At 37.7% G+C, this 18,387-nt stretch overlaps 1 protein-coding gene across 1 annotated transcript in view; it reads right to left on the bottom strand.

The window, feature by feature from the left end:
• Positions 1 to 15,888, bottom strand: part of 2010106E10Rikl (RIKEN cDNA 2010106E10 gene like) — a 63,439-nt gene extending 47,551 nt beyond the window's left edge. Inside the window, exons 1-2 of the mRNA NM_001395116.1 lie at positions 15,747 to 15,888; positions 12,713 to 12,818 (exon numbers count right to left, since the gene is read on the bottom strand). Coding sequence (NP_001382045.1) covers positions 12,713 to 12,818; positions 15,747 to 15,819 — 179 coding nt within the window. The 5' untranslated portion in view covers positions 15,820 to 15,888. The remainder of the gene's footprint in view (positions 1 to 12,712; positions 12,819 to 15,746) is intronic.
• Positions 15,889 to 18,387: the final 2,499 nt, after the last annotated feature.

Here is an 18,387-nt window from a genome sequence, read left to right as displayed (position 1 = left end):
CTATCTTACAATAATATTTCACTCATTCAAAAATGTATTGACTGTGTGCTAAATATTATTCCAGATACTTGCAATATACTGCTGAATAAAATGAAATTATCCATATGCTCAATTTACATAAAATATAGCAGAGAGAGACACACACACACACACACAAAGAGACAGGGACAGAGACACAGAGACAGAGAGAGAGAAATTAAGCAAAATTAGTAATTTATCTACAATGCTTAAATTTGAGAAGTGCTATGGGGTTAAGTACAGAGATTCATGTGCCAAGTAAATAAATGTTTATATGAAGGTTTTATTCCATAATTACAATAAGAAACAAAGAATTTCACATTCTACTTGACTACTGTGAGAAATACAAAGAAATATTTCAAATTTTTATAATAGTAACTGTCTCTGACTCTGTTCCAAAATAACATTTCATTTCTTATCCCTAGCCTCATAATGCTAAAGGCAACCTAATTGTACTTAACCTCTCTGCTGCATTTAACATAGCTGACCACTCTCTTCATTGAATTTTCACTTGCCTTCCAGAACATGTTTTTATTTGTGTATTTTTTCTAGTTGACTGTTTATCTCTACATTACATTTCTTGGTTTCTTGTTTTCACTGATCTACTTAAAGGTCGATGTATTTCACAGATATCATTAATATTTTTAGATTTGTATGCTTCCCTTATAGTACTTGTGGAATCTAGGAAACTAGAAAAGACAATAGAGAAGAGGAAGAAAGACATTTAAAGAATGGAATAGTGGAACACAGATACTATGAACAAGGAATAAGTGGAATGGAAGTTTAGGTGAAAAAAAGGAATGGAAGAATAAGGCAGAGGAGAGGGTAGAAGAAGGGATAACTAACATTAAAAATGAAAAGCCAGGCATGGTGATACCTGCCTTTAATTAAACACTTGAGAGGCAGAGGCAGGCTGCTGCCTGTGAATTTGAGGCCAACTTGGTCTATAAAGTTAGTTGGATGCCAGCCAGAACTACATAGAGAGACACAGTAATAATAATAATAATAATAATAATAATAATAATAATAATAATAATAATGCTATATAGAAATTTATTATACACATGTACATAAGAGAGACAGGTGAGAGAATTTAAATAAAAGAGTAATTGAAGTCATCCTTACCCATAGAATTATGCTATTTCTAGAAGCCAAAGGTTACCAAGTTAAAAGTCCAGTGCCAAGAGTGGGATACCTCCCCTCAGGTTATTGCTTAGAGGTGACCCAGAAATCTCCAAAACAGGTTATCATATTACACTTTGTCGCCAACCAGAACTTATTGGCAAGACTTTATTATTGAATAAACAACATACTTTCATCACAGGACATAGACGAATCATGTTGATGCTGATTTAGAAACTTTTTCCTCACTAGCTTGGTTTCATAGTACCAGAAGGTACTGTGTAAGCTGCTATGGGGGAAAAGTCTTCAAGAATTTTACCTGGTTTTTAACTGCAGCAATGACAGGTATAGCAGAATATGCCAGTGGGTACAACAGTGGCACAGATATTATGGGGGTAATGTACCTTGTTTGGTTGTATTTAAGGCCCACTCCCCAGTTGAAGACACATGACTAATACTAAAATCTGGCCAAGAACCCATGGTTGGGGAGCTCATAGGCTCCAGCATGAATCTACCATTTTTAATTTGCTAAATGGTATACAGCATTAAACCACCATATATATTAATATCTCTCTGCCCACAGATCAGTATACCTCTCACTTACCAAATATACATGAGAGTTGGTTATCATTCAAAGTGTATAAACAACAAAACAAAACCCTAAGAATGAATATCACAAATAATTTAAAATGGGATACAGCACTATGAAGTGGGCTCTCAAAAGATGAAACACAATTGGCTCAAAAATACTTGAAGAGACATCTCTGACGCCAGAGGAAAACACCAAACGCCATCTGGAACCCTGGTGCACGGAAGTTCCCGGAAAGGGTGGCACAGATCTTCCTGGTTGCTGCGGCCGCGGAGAGCTCGTAGGCAGCACCCCATGAGCAAACTTGAGCCTCAGGACCACAGGTAAGACCAACTTTTCTGCTGCAAGAGACCTGCCTGGTGAACTCAGGACACACAGAGGCAAAATTTCTGTAGGACCGGGCACTTCTGCTGTTTACCGGGAGTCCCAAACCCGCGGATCCCGGCCCGCAGCAGCTCTCTGCTCCCAAACCCCTTGGGAGAGAGACCTCACCGCCTGGTCGGGTAGACACTCCTGAGGCTGCGGAGCGGAAGAGACCACCAACACTGCCCACCCCTTCCCACATACCTGGCCCAAGAGGAAACTGTATACGGCCTCTGGGTTCCCGTAGAGGAGGGCCAAGGAGCAGCAGGACCACTGCGCCTGAGACACCGCCATAACCTGAAGGGACCTACTGGATAAACAGTTCTCTGCACCCAAATCCCGTGGGAGGGAGAGCTAAACCTTCAGAGAGACAGACACGCCTGGGAAACCAGAAGAGACTGCACTCTGCACACATCTCTGACACCAGAGGAAAACAACCCACGAGCAAACTTGAGCCTCGGGACCACAGGTAAGACCAACTTTTCTGCTGCAAGTGACCTGCCTGGTGAACTCCAGACACAGGCCCACAGGAACAGCTGAAGACCTGTAGATAGGAAAAACTTCACGCCCGAAAGCAGAACACTCTGTCCCCATAACTGGCTGAAAGAAAACAGGAAAACAGGTCTACAGCACTCCTGACACACAGGCTTATAGGACAGTCTAGCCACTGTCAGAAATAGCAGAACAAAGTAACAATAGAGATAATCTGATGGCGAGAGGCAAGCGCAGGAACCCAAGCAACAGAAACCAAGACTACATGGCACCATCGGAGCCCAATTCTCCCACCAAAGCAAACACGGAAAACACACCAGAAAAGCAAGATCTAGTTTCAAAATCATATTTGATCATGATGCTGGAGGACTTCAAGAAAGATGTGAAGAACTCCCTTAGAGAACAAGTAGAAGCCTACAGAGAGGAATCGCAAAAATCCCTGAAAGAATTCCAGGAAAACACAATCAAACAGTTGAAGGAATTAAAAATGGAAATAGAAGCAATCAAGAAAGAACACATGGAAACAACCCTGGATATAGAAAACCAAAAGAAGAGACAAGGAGCTGTAGATACGAGCTTCACCAACAGAATACAAGAAATGGAAAAGAGAATCTCAGGAGCAGAAGATTCCATAGAAATCATTGACTCAACTGTCAAAGATAATGTAAAGCAGAAAAAGCTACTGGTCCAAAACATACAGGAAATCCAGGACTCAATGAGAAGATCAAACCTAAGGATAATAGGTATAGAAGAGAGTGAAGACTTCCAGCTCAAAGGACCAATAAATATCTTCAACAAAATCATAGAAGAAAACTTCCCTAACCTAAAGAAAGAGATGGCCATAAGCATACAAGAAGCCTACAGAACTCCAAATAGATTGGACCAGAAAAGAAACTCCTCCCGTCACATAATAGTCAAAACACCAAAATGCACAAAATAAAGAAAGAATATTAAAAGCAGTTAGGGAAAAAGGTCAAGTAACATATAAAGGCAGACCTATCAGAATCACACCAGAATTTTCGCCAGAGACTATGAAAGCCAGAAGATCCTGGACAGATGTCATACAGACCCTAAGAGAACACAAATGCCAGCCCAGGTTACTGTATCCTGCGAAACTCTCAATTAACATAGATGGAGAAACCAAGATATTCCATGACAAAACCAAATTTGCACAATATCTTTCTACAAATCCAGCACTACAAAGGATAATAAATGGTAAAGCCCAACATAAGGAGGCAAGCTATACCCTAGAAGAAGCAAGATAATAGCCAGAAGCTGGAAAGAACCCAGATTCCCTTCAATAGAGGAATGGATACAGAAAATATGGTACATCTACACAATGGAATATTACTCAGCTATCAAAAACAATGACTTTATGAAATTCGTAGGCAAATGGCTGGAACTGGAAAATATCATCCTGAGTGAGGTAACCCAATCACAGAAAAACACACATGGTATGCACTCATTGATAAGTGACTATTAGCACTAATGCTTGAATTACCCTAGATGCCTAGAACAAATGAAACTCAAGACGGAAGATCAAAATGTGAATGCTTCACTCCTTCTTTAAAAGGGGAACAAGAATACCCTTGGCAGGGAAGAGAGAGGCAAAGATTAAAACAGAGACAGAAGGAACACCCATTCAGAGCCTGCCCCACATGTGGCCCATACATATACAGCCACCCAATTAGACAAGATGGATGAAGCAAAGAAGTGCAGACCGACAGGAGCCGGATGTAGATCGCTCCTGAGAGACACAGCCAGAATACAGCAAACACAGAGGCGAATGCCAGCAGCAAACCACTGAACTGAGAATAGGACCCCCATTGAAGGAATCAGAGAAAGAACTGGAAGAGCTTGAAGGGGCTCGAGACACCATATGAACAACAATGCCAAGCAACCAGAGCTTCCAGGGACTAAGCCACTACCTAAAGACTATTCATGGACTGACCCTGGACTCTGACCTCATATGTAGCAATGAATATCCTAGTAAGAGCACCAGTGGAAGGGGAAGCCCTTGGTCCTGCTAAGACTGAACCCCCAGTGAACTAGATTGTTGAGGGGAGGGCGGCAATGGAGGGAAGATGGGGAGGGGAACACCCATAAAGAAGGGGAGGGGGGAGGGGATGTTTGCCTGGAAACCGGGAAAGGGAATAACACTCAAAATGTATATAAGAAATACTCAAGTTATTAGAAAAAAAAGAAAAAAAAGAAAAAAAATACTTGAAGAAATATTCAGCATCCACAACTATCTAGAATATGCAAATTGAAACTACTTTGAGATTTCATCTTATCCCAGTCACAATAGCCAAGAACAATAGAATGAAGAGCAGTACATGATGGCAAGGAGGAAAGGGAAGGAGGACACTTATTCCTTGCTAGTGGGAATGGAAACGTGTACTTATCAAATGAGGGTGGTGATTTCTCAGAAGGCTAGAAATCATTCTTTATTAAGACCACTCATGTGCACATACTCAACAAACTCTACAGCATACTTGGAGGGACTTGTTCATCCATGTTTATTGCTGCTCTATTCATAGTAGCTAGAAATTGGAAAAAGGTTAGCCATCCATCAACAAATGAATAGAAAAAGAAAATGTGCTATATTTATGCAATTGAATACTATTCTGCTGTTAAGAAAAAATATTGCAGATAGAATGGATGGAGCTAGAAAAAACTATCCTAGGTGAGGTAATCTAGACTCCAAAGACAAATAGTTTTTAAAATGTTTCTTAGCTGTTTGCATTTCATCTGTGAATTTGTTCAGTTCTATATTCTACTTTTAATTCCGATTGGTTTTATTTTTGGCATTGAGACTTTCAGTTCATATAAATTTTTGACACTAATCTTCTAGCTAATGTATAGATGGTGAGCATGTTTTGTTGTTGTTGTTGTTGTTGTTAGTGGTGGTGGTGGTGGTGGTCATGATGATGATTTGGTTTTGTTTTCTACTGTGTAGGCTGATAATGGCCTTTTCTTTGCAGTTTATTTGGCTCTTAACATCCCCCTGGCTACAGATGAAAGAATAAGAAAATTAGAGAATGAAGTATAATTTGAAGTAGACCATCTCAAAACATGATAGTACATGCCTGTAATCCCAGCACTCTGGATGCAGAGACAACAGGTCACAAGCTCAAGGCTAATCTGGAATATATAGCTAGATTTTTTCCCAAACACTGAAATAAAGGATTTCCCCTCCCTCAGTTTCTTAAATGACCAAGAAAATAGTGAATTAAGTAGCCAAAATGTAAATTCCATATTTTTTAGTTGAGGGAAAGTATGAGAAAAGAAAATGGGCGCTGTCTCTTTTCTTATGACCAGAATAGCATGCAGGGGCTTGGGATATATGAGAAGAGAAGAATGAGAAGGAACATGAGACTGAAGTGAAACACACACACACACACACACACACACACACACACACACACACACTTTGCTTTTTCTCCATGCCAACTAAACAAAGACAAAGAAAAGATATAACACATGAAAATATAGTAAAAGGCCTTCATGATCAAAAAACTACACCTGGTCAAGTCTATACTCTCCAGAAACGTTAGATACTACAAACACTAAACATTTAGCTCCATGAAAATCTGAATAACTGGATGATGGGTCTTTGAAACAAGGAAGAAAATGGCACTTCTTTAAAAGAAATGAAGCAGAGAAAACAGTAATATTATTGTGCATCCATCCCTAGGCATCATGTTCATAATTGCTGTCATATCTAAGGAAATATTACCCTTATTTAATGGGTCATCTTGAGAAGGAGGGAGGCATGACCAACTGAGCAGGATCTTCCAGTACAAGGATAATTCCCGTGGGAAAGTATAGAAGAAGGGAGGATATTCTGCAAGAATTAAGCATTCAATGGCAATTTGTACTCAAGTTTTTCAAGGCTGTGATAAAGCCATTCTTTATAGCCACAATGAAAAATAAATGTTACAAAATGCTCCTTGATAATTTGTAATCTGTTTTCTTCTTCTCTCTTTTCCCTGATACTAGGCTAGTGTGTTTATTGTGTGGGCATGTCTACTGTGGGCCTCGGAAATAGCAAATCTGGCCAGGAGAGGGTGTGACTTGTCACAAGACTTGATAAGAAAAAGAAGCAAATAAGAATAGAAGTGGGGAGAGGGGTAAAGGCCAGTTAAGATAACAAGAAAGTAGATGTGTTATGATTTATTTTCTTCTGTCAGCCTTAAATGCAAACTTGGTAATTTTATGGAATTAATTTAGGTCCAAATAACAATTACAAAAAATTGTTCCCCATAGAGGAAGACAGGCTTCCATATTCCAGTACTGCTGTATGATGAGCCTGTTTTTTCCTGAATTGACATGCTTAAAAGTGGGGCCATGGCTGCTTAAAATCAATGCCTGCAGGGAGTAAGCAAAGGATTTACATGATTGTAATTAAACCTCTTCAGTCCTTGAGAACTAGGATGTGTAATCTGTAAAGGAGGGCATTACAAACTTCTGTAGGGGAATTTAGACACAAGGATTGCAAAGCAAGTTCTGGCATTGTGAGAGAAAGTATAGCAACCCCAGCAACCAGGGAGCAGACGCTTTCCGGTGGATAGCTCAGAAGGAGAGGCCATAAAATGGAGTACGGTGGAGTGTAATAAATTGCCCACATTATCTTCCAGAGTCTTGAATTACCAGTGAGAAAGATGACTGCAATGTTGAGACTAATGATTGACTACTGGGAACTAAGTGTTTTTTATTTCTGTTACAGTACCTAACATTTCTCCAGTGCTGGGGAAATAATTCCCTCCCTTAGCTTTTTCAGCATTCCTTTGAATTAAATGCATAATAGTGAGCTACCTTCATTTGGGAAGAAAGAATGCATATTACTAAGTGATATCATCTGATTCCATTACATACATAAGCACACACAAAATATATGTATATATATTATATATATGACAAATGTATTATGTATTATGACAGAGTATAAACTTTACACAAACACGTACACACACACACTATATATATATATATATATATATATATATATATATATCCTTTCAGGGATTATTTATATAGTTTGTCATTAATTCTTAATGAATGATCATTCACTTACTTACATATAAAGTAATAGGTTATCTACTTCAAGATTCAAGGTCTTGGGCTATCTACACAATTCTTAGGTATGGTAGCTTCATTAGTTATAACCGGTTTAATTTCAGGCAACATGTAACATTATATATAAACCTTTCAAATACCAGGATGCTATGAATTTTACAGGCGTTTGAATGCTCCTAGGCTATATATGGTCTTCAAATTTTTCTTGCCAAGAACACTAAGCAATACCAAGCTTTGAGAATTGCCAGGTGTGCCAATACAGTTAGAGGTCATCTGTATGGCTTTGCAGTAAGGGTAAAAACAAGAGGTACACTTGGCTTTTTAGTAACAGCTGAGAAAAGGAACTGAGACTAGATGCACCCTCTAAGAACTGAAATTTGTAAGAGTGCCCACTACAAATAGAGCCACTGAGACTTTATTAGCCACAGTGTGAACCATCCAATTCATACAATGGGTGGGAAAATGCCTCATTTCATCACTTCCAATATGCTATAATGTAACCTGTAAGTTGGAGTCAATATCCATAACAGGCCTTTTGTGTCATTTTCAATAGTTACCGACTCCCAAGATGCAGCTGTTTCCTGTGAAACTATTTCACCCCCACACTGCCTCTAGTGGTTTCCATAGCACCTATGGTCTGAAAAGTTTAAGAGGAGTTGACCTGTAAACCAGGAAGTATTTGCTGTACAGAAGTTTGAACAATGGGTAGCAAAATATCTGGACTTACACTGTAGTACAAATCACTATTGATGCTACCCATATTAAGAGTAAATTTGTAAAGCAGAACAGGTAATGGCCAGAGTTGTATGGCCAGGGTAGCATAACTGCTAGTACTGCAAGGGCCTGGGGCACTGGTTATTTGTAAATGGACTGGGTATTTATTATGTTGGGCACAGTAACCAATATTGTGCTGGGGCACTTTTATCTACTATGTAATTTTCAGAAAGCAGATCTAGAATAAAAAAATCAAACAGGCTTCTTAACTGAAAACATATGGAGCTGAAGAGGTGACACAGCAGTTAAGAACACTTGCTTTTCTTGAAGACGACTGGGGTTCAGTTCTTGGCACCTAATGGCAGCTCACATCCATCTGCCATTCCAGTTCCAACTTCATATTTTGGCTTTTCTAGGCTCTACATACATGTTGGATTTACATACATGCAACAAAAATATTCATATACATACAGTAAAAAATAAGTCTAAAAAAAAACACGAATATCGGGTTGGAAAGATGACTCAGCAGTTATAAATACTGACTTTTATTCCAGAGGATTCAGGTTTAATTCCCAGCACCCACATGGCATGTCACAACTATCTGTAACAGAGTATCATATATATATATATATATATATATATATATATATATATATATGTATATGTATAACACCAATGATTATATAATAAAAATAAATCATTAAGAAAACAAATATATAGCTCCCATTGATTAAATTCATCTTGTTCAGCTGAACTTAATTCCTTGAATTACTACTAACAAAGTTAAATTTTCATGTAACCACTATGCCTGCTCCTTATAGGTAGTTGTGGGTTTTGACTTTTGATACAAAAACCTGAGTCCAAGCTATATATGCAAGTGTTATACAGCAGAGTTGACAAATGGGCAAATGTTTCCGCTCATAACACACAAAGCATTATGTTCATTATATTTCTTGCATTGGTCACCGAAGTTTTGCCACAGTGTGAAGAATTCCCTGCCTTCATGTTTTCTGTTTATCTTGTTGGACTTCAGAGTTCTTGTCAAAGTTTGCACACTGAGTGTATCAAAGAAAATATAATGGAATACTATAACTGCCCTCGTAATCTTGATACAACATTTTATATTCAATTTTAGGTACCATTCACAGGCCCCCATCTTGTTGGCTAGCATATATTCTACCACCCCTGCCAATATGTTATCTAACTGGAATTATGCCACAGGGTTGCCTAAATGTACACAGGATGGCATACATTTGCCTTTACAACTTACTACTAAATATTTACTGTTCTACACATAGCTAAAATAGTGCTATTTTGCTGTTATCTCTATAGCCTGTGGAATCTTAATACGTTATTAGATATTGCCTCTGATCCAAGCAATTACATTCCCTTACAAGGGATTGTTAACTGCTGCCTTCCTCTCACAGAATGTCACAAGACTCTCACCTGAGTGTTTATGGCTACATAAATGATGGCTCCATAAAGAGCTTCAGTATAGAAGCCATGGAAAACTAGGGGAGAGAAGCCCTAGCTATGTGGCTACAGGGAAGCTCTCTTTGCTCTTGGGAAAGGCTTTCCAAGTACATCCTCTTGAGGGAAAGCATCTACACTCCTGTAAGTAACCCCTCATCTATGCCCCATAAGAAAGACCAATAAACTCATTGGTTCTCCACAGTAAACTTTGGTGAAATTGTACCTTAGTTTGACATCAGGACTTTGGGTGTAGGGAGATTGTGTCTCTCCCTGGGAGATTTTTTTATCAACAAATATTTCTCCTATTCAGGAAATGCTAAGACACTGATTTTGTTCCTATGGCTTTTGGTGGGAAAAAACTGATTGTTTTTAATTACCACAACTGCTGTCTTTTCTGAGTATACACTTCAAACATATATATATATATATATATATTCAACTATCTATAAATTAAATATATGTTCAACTATATATAAATTAAATATATATTACCAAATATATATCACATATATACACACACATATATATATAAATAAACAAATAATCCAAATAAAAAATGGGGTAGAGACCTAAACAGAGAATTCTCAATAGAACAATCTCCAATGGCTGCTAAACACTTTCAAAAAGTGTTCAATATCCTTAGTATCAGGTTAATGCAAATCAAAATCAAAACTACTGTGATATTCCATCACACATGTCAGAATGGCTAAGATCAGTAACACAAGTAACACTCCTCCATTGTTGGTGGGAGTGCAAACTTGGAAATCTATCTACCTCAAAATCTAGCTATACCTCTTGGGCATATACCCAAAGGATGTTCCACTCTATCACAAAGACACTCACTCCATCATATTCAATGCAGTTTTATTCATAACAGCAAAAAACTAGAAACAACCTAGATATTCCTTATGCAAAGAGTGGATAGAGAAATGTAATGCATTTACACAGTGGAGTACTACTCTGCTGTTAAAAATGACATCATGAGGGGGCTGGAGAGGTGGCTCAGTGGTTAAGAGCACTGACTGCTCTTCCAGAGGTCCTGAGTTCAAATCCCAGCAACCACATGGTGGCACATGACCACCTGTAATGAGATCTGATACCCTCTTCTGGTGTGTCTGAGGACAGCTACAGTATATGTATATAAAGTTAATAAATAAATCTTTAAAAAAATGACATCATGAAATTTGCAGGCAAATAGATGGAATTAAAAAATCACTCTGAATGAGGTAACCCAGACACAGAAACATAAATATGTATTAATTTTAAGTGCACATTAGCCATCATATAAATGTTAACAGAGCTACAATCCATAGACCTAGAGGGGTTAGATAAAGAGGAGGCTTCTAGGGGAGACACATGGATCTCCTTGGAGTGGGAATAGACTAGGGGTGAGTGTTGAAATGGGAGCTAGGGATCAGGTGAGGGGAAATGAGATAGAGGGAAGGAGTAAGGGAAGAGACAGCTGGAATGTGGAGGAGTCTTTGGGAGGTGGTGTGGAAGCCTAGTGCTGTAGAAATTTCCTGGAAAATATGAAAATTATCCAATAAAGATTCCTAGTAATGGGGTATACTAGTCTGAACTGGCCATCTCTTATAGCCAGGCAAGGCTTCTAATGGTGGGACTGAGTTGCATTCAGCTGAGCTGTTGCCTAAGGGAGTCACATGGAAATCTCCAAACTGCTCAGGCTGTTGCTAAGCCAAAGAATTGGTTGCTATCTGCAAATTGACAATAGGTTCCCATTGCCAAGGACAACACCCACACAAGTCATTGAACATGGAGAAGTCAAACTGGTGCCTACATGGATCCTTCCTCCTTACTTTCTAGTCTCTTTGGTATGGGAAGGTACTCTGCAGGTTACTGAAAGGTAAACATAAGCACCAAACCAGAAAAAAACAATTTGACCAGCAATCTGTTCTTCCTGTTCCCTACCTCGAGAAAAGCTGAGAAAACATATACATGCCATCAAGGCTAGCTTCAATGCCTTACTGTTTAAAATCACTTTTCATTGTTTTTAGTATGAGTCCAGTTTTTTGTAGGACTATGTAAGTACTCCTATTCAGTGATTGGTTCATTGAATAAACCCTTATAAAGAGGAAAGATAAAATAGTACATGTATAGAAGTGAAAGGACATTTGTTCAGAATGTCTAGAGCATAGTCTATCTGCATTTGTCCAACTGTATAATTTTTCAAACCTCAGAGCCCTAGCCTATACATGGTCATGCTATTGTCCATTTTAATTGTTGGCTCCTTGCTGGCTATACTCTCTTTAGTCAACGAGGCAAGCTTTCTTATTTATATGGTATGTTTTCCTCCAATCACTCTCATTTTTAGGGTTAGGAAAATAGAAAATCTGTTTAAATTTTTTAATGTTTTAATGACTGTCATAGCATGTCTAAAGCATATTTTGATTTACAAATAAAAGATCATTATTCATTATTGAATAAAATGATGCACACCTAATTTTCTTGCTTGAGAGAGTAATAAAACAGTTTACTAATGAATATATATATATATAAAATCTAGGTGTAAAACGTCTATGTGCAGAAAGCAAATGTGAATGCTATTAATCTCATAAAGTCAAAAGAAACCATCTGTTTTAATTTTTTTAAATTTCAGTATAATTTTTATAATACTTTAGAAAAACACATTCATTGTCCTATGTGCATAAGAGCTGTTTCTTATTACATTATTATTTTACATCATTGCATATACAAGAGAGAGAGAGAGAGAGGGAGAGAGAGGGAGAGAGAGAGAGAGAGAGAGAGAGAGAGAGAGAGAGAGAGAGAGAGAGAGAAACAAAAACAGATGTAATTACTTACAATATACAATGTTTTCTTTTTTTACAGTAAACTACTACTTACTTGCAGAAAGGCTTGCCATCCTTGCATGCACAAGCAATAGACTTTGGGCAGAAACCTGTTGTGTTTCCTAGGCAATCTTTAAAGTCTTCCACAGATGCACAGTTGGCTATAAACAGTAAAATTCAAAAATCATCTTAACAACAGAAAATAATGTTTCAAATATATATATATATATATACACATATCACATGCAAAGTTCTAAACATTAAGAAAAGTGTTCATGTGTGAAGGAGAAGGTAGGAACACACATGAAGAGTGCAAAGAATGACATTATCTTTTCATTCAAGAAAAAAATTTTTAAATAAAAAACGAAAATAAGTTTTGCTACTTTAAGATTTTCCAAACATCATACTGATAAGGATTAGGCTTCAGATTTCATGGGGACTATCCAAACATCATTTCCTCATACTATTTTATTCTGTTTACTTTGAAAATATGACTTTATGAAGATCCATAGCATTGTGGATAAAAGGACATCTAATGCTCTCTCAGAGCAAATTAGAGCATTATCTTCTGGATAAGAAAGAAAACCAGCAGCTCTCATGGTAGAGGCAGTGTACAACTGGCATGCCTACCCTCAATTTACTCTTGCTTTCCTAGAAAAACAACTGCATCCCCGTCCCTTTAAAGAGACAAGACATAAGTTCAGAGGACCAGGAGAATAAAGAGAGATATGTAGCAGTGGGGAGTAGGGAATAGTTAGGGGAACCACTAGAAAGTCCTGAATGTTAGGGATGTTAGAGGCTTCCAGGACCCAAAGGGGATAACACTAGCCAAAATTCCCAACAGCGGAAAGATAGAACCTGAGGAGACCATATCCAGTGGATAGGCATGGCCTCCCCAGTTGAGGGATGGGGCCACCACCCATCTCAAAATTTTCAACCCAGAATTTTTCCTGTTTAAAGAAAATGCAGGAACAAACATGGTGCAGAAACTGAAGGAAAGGCCACCCAAGACTACCCTACCTAGGGATCCATCCTATCTGCAGACACCAAACCTAGACACAATTGCTGATGCCAAGAAGTGCTTGCTGATAGACGCCTTGCATGGCTGTCCCCTGAAAGGCTTTTCCAGAACCTGACAAATACAGATGTGGATGCTCTCAGCCAACCATCTGATAGAGCATGGGGACCCCAATGTGAGAGTTAGGGGGACTGAAGAAGCTTAAGGAGATTGCAACTCCATAAGATAAACAACAGTGTCAACTAACCAGAGCCCTCAGAGCTTCCAGGGACTAAACCACCAAACAAAGAGTATACATGGCCAGTCCATGGCTCCTACTACATATATATGTAGCAGAGCACTGCCTTATCAGGCATCAGTGGGAGGGAAGGTGCTTGGTCCTGTGAATGCTTGATGCCCCAGAGAAGGAAGATGCTACTGGGTTCAGGAAGGAGTGGATGAGTGGGTGGGGGAGCACTCTCTTAGAGGCAAAGGGAAGGGGCATGGAGTGGAGGGTTAATGGAAGGGAGAACTGGAACAGAAACATTTGAAATGTAAACAAGTGAAATATTTTTTTTAAGAAAAGGACACTGATTTACGAAGGTAGATTAAATAATCCATTGGCTGTGTCTCTGACTCTTTTTCTTGCTCTCAGAATTCATTTCCTTCTTTTGAGCTGTCTTGTCCATCCTCGATATAAGGGTTTTGCCTTATCTAATTGTATCTTGTTTTATCATGTTTGGTTGCTGTTTTTAGGAGGCCTTCTCTTTTCTGAAGGGAAATGGAGGTGACTCAGTCTAGAGAGAGGGGAGGTGGGTAGGAGCTGGGAGGAGTGGCGGGAGGAGAAGCTGTGAGTGGGATATATTGTATGAGAGAATAATCTATTTTCAATAGTAATAATAATAATAATAATAATAATAATAATAATCCCCAACTAGTAAGCCACAGAGAGTAACACAACAAGTACTTCAGCATCAATGCATACCGTTTTCCCCCCCAAAGTTTCCATAGACACTTTTTCTGCCAAAGATATGGCTGCAGTAACACCCCAATAAGAACTGAGGAAAACACTAGTCTAAAAGCAAGTGAAAAGCGCTTGTTACAAATCACAGGATGCATAAAGCACAAAAATCTTAATCCCAGAAAATGGTGAATCATTTTATCCTTCACCAGCACAGATTTAAAAAAAAAAACAGTTTATAGAGTGAGATTTCAGAAATGTCTGAATCCTGGTATCTCTTTAGCATAGAAGATGTGTGTAATTTAGAATTCAATAGGAGGCTAATAACATTTGTACAGCCTATTTTTCATGATTTTATTATTTAAATATATTACTAAAAGAACAAAACAGAATATCACAAAATATGATAGCATTTGTAAGCAAAACTTAAAAAAAATCAATTGAATACTTGGAAAGTTTGATTCGTGCTTTTCTTTTCTAATATGAAAAACAACTTCAACTGGCCAAAATATTCCCTCTGACTTCACATTATAGAAATCCCCACCACAATTACTGGGGCAAATATTGTTGCTTAGCTAAACTTTGACCACTTCTGTTTTTACCAGGCAATGTTTAGAAAAAGAAATATAGTTCTTTTCTTGGTAAAAATTTAAGGCTTTAATTTATAGACAGACATGATTACTTAATCTATTTATTTAGCCACCACTTTAAAGTAATCCATGTGATTTGATTATATCAGAGAAATACATAACTGAATATATTGCAGATTGAAATTTTTCTTAAAAATAAATTACAACGTTAAGACATTCTGAGAAACAAATTATTAAGTGTAAGTGGTCCAAACTAATTACCAGCATCCTGAAAATAAAATTTTTAATTATTTTCCCACAGAATTTTTTAACCTAAGAGAATTTTTACCTAAGAGATCAGAAATGAACATGTTATCTTCAGAAGAAAAAAAAACCCTTCAGAAAGTAAACAACTCAAATAAAGAAGATTCTTTCAAAATTTGCATAACTTCAACAACAGAGCTCTTGCCTAGAATGCTGGTTAATTCCTTAGGTTTGGACACTGAAACCCACTTAATTCATTATGTCTTCAACCTATAGAAATAAAACAAGATTTTCTTACGTTGTGAGCAATGCGCCATCAAAAACCAGGAGATGAACAGAATTTGAGTCAGCATAAATGTGCAATCTGCCATTATGAGAGTAAAGCCGAACCCTAAGCAGCGTTAGCAACTGAACTTAGGTCTCCTGTCGTTCCGAAAGCCAGCTGGTGAGGAAAGATTGTGAGTGGCTTATATACGCCGTATGTGAAGATGGATTTTGAACTTTTCCCTTCCAGCCTGTGTAAACTGCTAATTAACTTTTCATTGTAGATGTATTGATTGCCTGTACCCACAGTTCCTGCTTCTCAGAACACAAGTGATTTGTTTATGAACTGTATACTGCTTGTGTTTATTCTCAAGTCCGTGCCATTTCCTAAAACCATTTGTTTATCTTTCTACTTGGTGTAATAATGTTTTTCCATTGCCAAAGAAGAATCTTTACTTGGAACGTATTTCTATGAATACAGTTTTCGACACTGCTTAGAGTAAGAGTTCTCTGACTTCATGGCCACTGGGACTGCTAAGCAAGGATCAGAACACACAACTGTGTGGCATCGCAAATAGAAAAAGAGAAATTAGAAAAAGGAATAGATGCAGAAGCAGATAAGTAAAGCTGCGAGGAAGGGAAAATAAAGCAATGAAGGGGGAAGTAATACCCAGTCAGCAAACACAGTTTAAAATAGTTGGGGCACAGCTTCCAAGTTCACAGGCAATACTTACAAAAGGGAATATAGTTTCTGATTTGGAAAGCATTTTAGGATTTATTTTATGGGCAGATATAATTGCAGTATTTATTTCTTCAGCCATTGCTTTAGAGAATATTTTATGTATTATTTCCTGTTTGGAATTTATCTGTTGTTTACTTTATTCTCAATCTCTGCTTTCCAGCTACCAATAAAATAATGATACTATGAGCTCCAGGTTGAAACTTTTTGTTGCCATGAATAAAAACATGATATCCAATAAAAGCATCCTTTATTTGGTGTACCCTGATTCAATATAATTTATTCTGAACAGTTTTGTTTAATATTTTAAGAGCAAGCTATTTATTTTATAAACCATGGCAATTAAATGTGTACTTTATGGTATTGGTATGCTATTATAAAATATAAATACTCATTTTGAGTATAAGCAATTTTATTTACTTGGATCTATTATGGTTAAAGCCAAGGTCTTGTATATACATAGTAAAATTAGACATGTTATAAATACAGAATTGAATTCTTTTTCTGTTATGTGACTTTCCTCTACAATATCCACTGCATTCATTTTGAGATCAACACTATATGGTCCAACTTGACCTTAGACTCAGTGGTGATCCACTCAACAACCCTTACTAAGTGTTAGGATATGTCACCACACCTATTTTCAAGTGAACTTTAAGACAAATATCAGTGCTCCTTGGCTCAGAACTTTTAAATTATTGGTGTCATTCAAGAATTCTGCTTATATAGTCTAGTGACAGATAAGTGAGGCCTTCTACAAGCAGTCTTCTTGCAGTTCCCTCAGGAACATTTTCCCTATTAAATCAATATCCACTTTCCTGAAACTTCCAGTTAGTAAGGAACATGTTGATTATGATTCATTTCGAAAGTTCTAGTATAAGTCTTGAGAAGGAAAAGTTTAGAGCTCACATAGTCAATTCAATATAGATACAGTTAATAACTGGTTCCTCTATCATTTTAAGACACTATCATTTGTTTTTAATTTTGTATAGTAAGCACACAATAGTAGATACATGTACAGCAACAAATTTCTCCTCAGTAAGCTAATAAACACCTTTCATGCTACATAGAAACAAGAATTTCCAGCTATTTCTCTTGTAGAACATTTTGCAGCTAAGAGGGGTCATATGAAAAATCTAGAAAAATAACAGACAAACAGCAAATTTGATAAGGATTCTCAGAAGATTTTCTCCCAGTAAAGATAAGGCTGCTGTCTCTTTTGGCCCCTTCTATTCCACATTGCCTATATTTTGGTGTGGCTATAATGACGGAACTTTATAAACGTATCTGGCCACCTTAAAACCCTGGGTTTTGCAGAATAAAAAGGTGAACAAAAATATGTTTGTGTGGCTGGATTGACCCTGAGATTGCCTAGTTTCAGACTCCTTAACATGTAAAATTTACTAATAAACTTCTGTTGTTTAAACTATGTTTTTGTTGTTTGTTTGCTGGTTTGTTCTTGAGAGAGAGTCCTACTGTGTAACTCTGCCTAGCTGGAAACTCACTGTGCAAATGGTGCTTGTTAGAAGCTCACAGAGACCTGCTTGTCTCTGCCCACCAACAACTGGAATTAAAGTTATGTGCCAAGAAGATTAAACTAGCTTTAGCTATGTGTTCTGAACAGGAATTTGTAGAAGAAAAGAACTGTAGTTGATATAATTAAAAAGTAGACAATAGCATGGACTAACAAAAATGCTTTTTTATTATTGCTTTTATATTTTACAGCCCAGTCATTGCTCCTTCTCAGTATGCCCCTCTCACATTTCCTCATCCCATTTCCCCTCCACCCCCATGTCTCCAAGAGGGTGGACCCCTGCCAGGACTCCTGACTTCTTGGGGCCTCAAGTCTCTAGAGGGTTAGACAGGTCTTCTCCCACTGAACCCACACCCAGCAATCCTCTGTTGTGTATTTGGTGGTGGCTTCATATCAGCTGGT

This window comes from Rattus norvegicus, chromosome X, assembly GCF_021556685.1.
Source record: "Rattus norvegicus strain SHRSP/BbbUtx chromosome X, alternate assembly SHRSP_T2T, whole genome shotgun sequence".
NCBI lineage: Eukaryota > Metazoa > Chordata > Mammalia > Rodentia > Muridae > Rattus > Rattus norvegicus.
The sequence above is the reverse complement of the archived record's forward strand: the minus strand, read 5'-3'. Positions and strand labels throughout refer to the sequence as shown.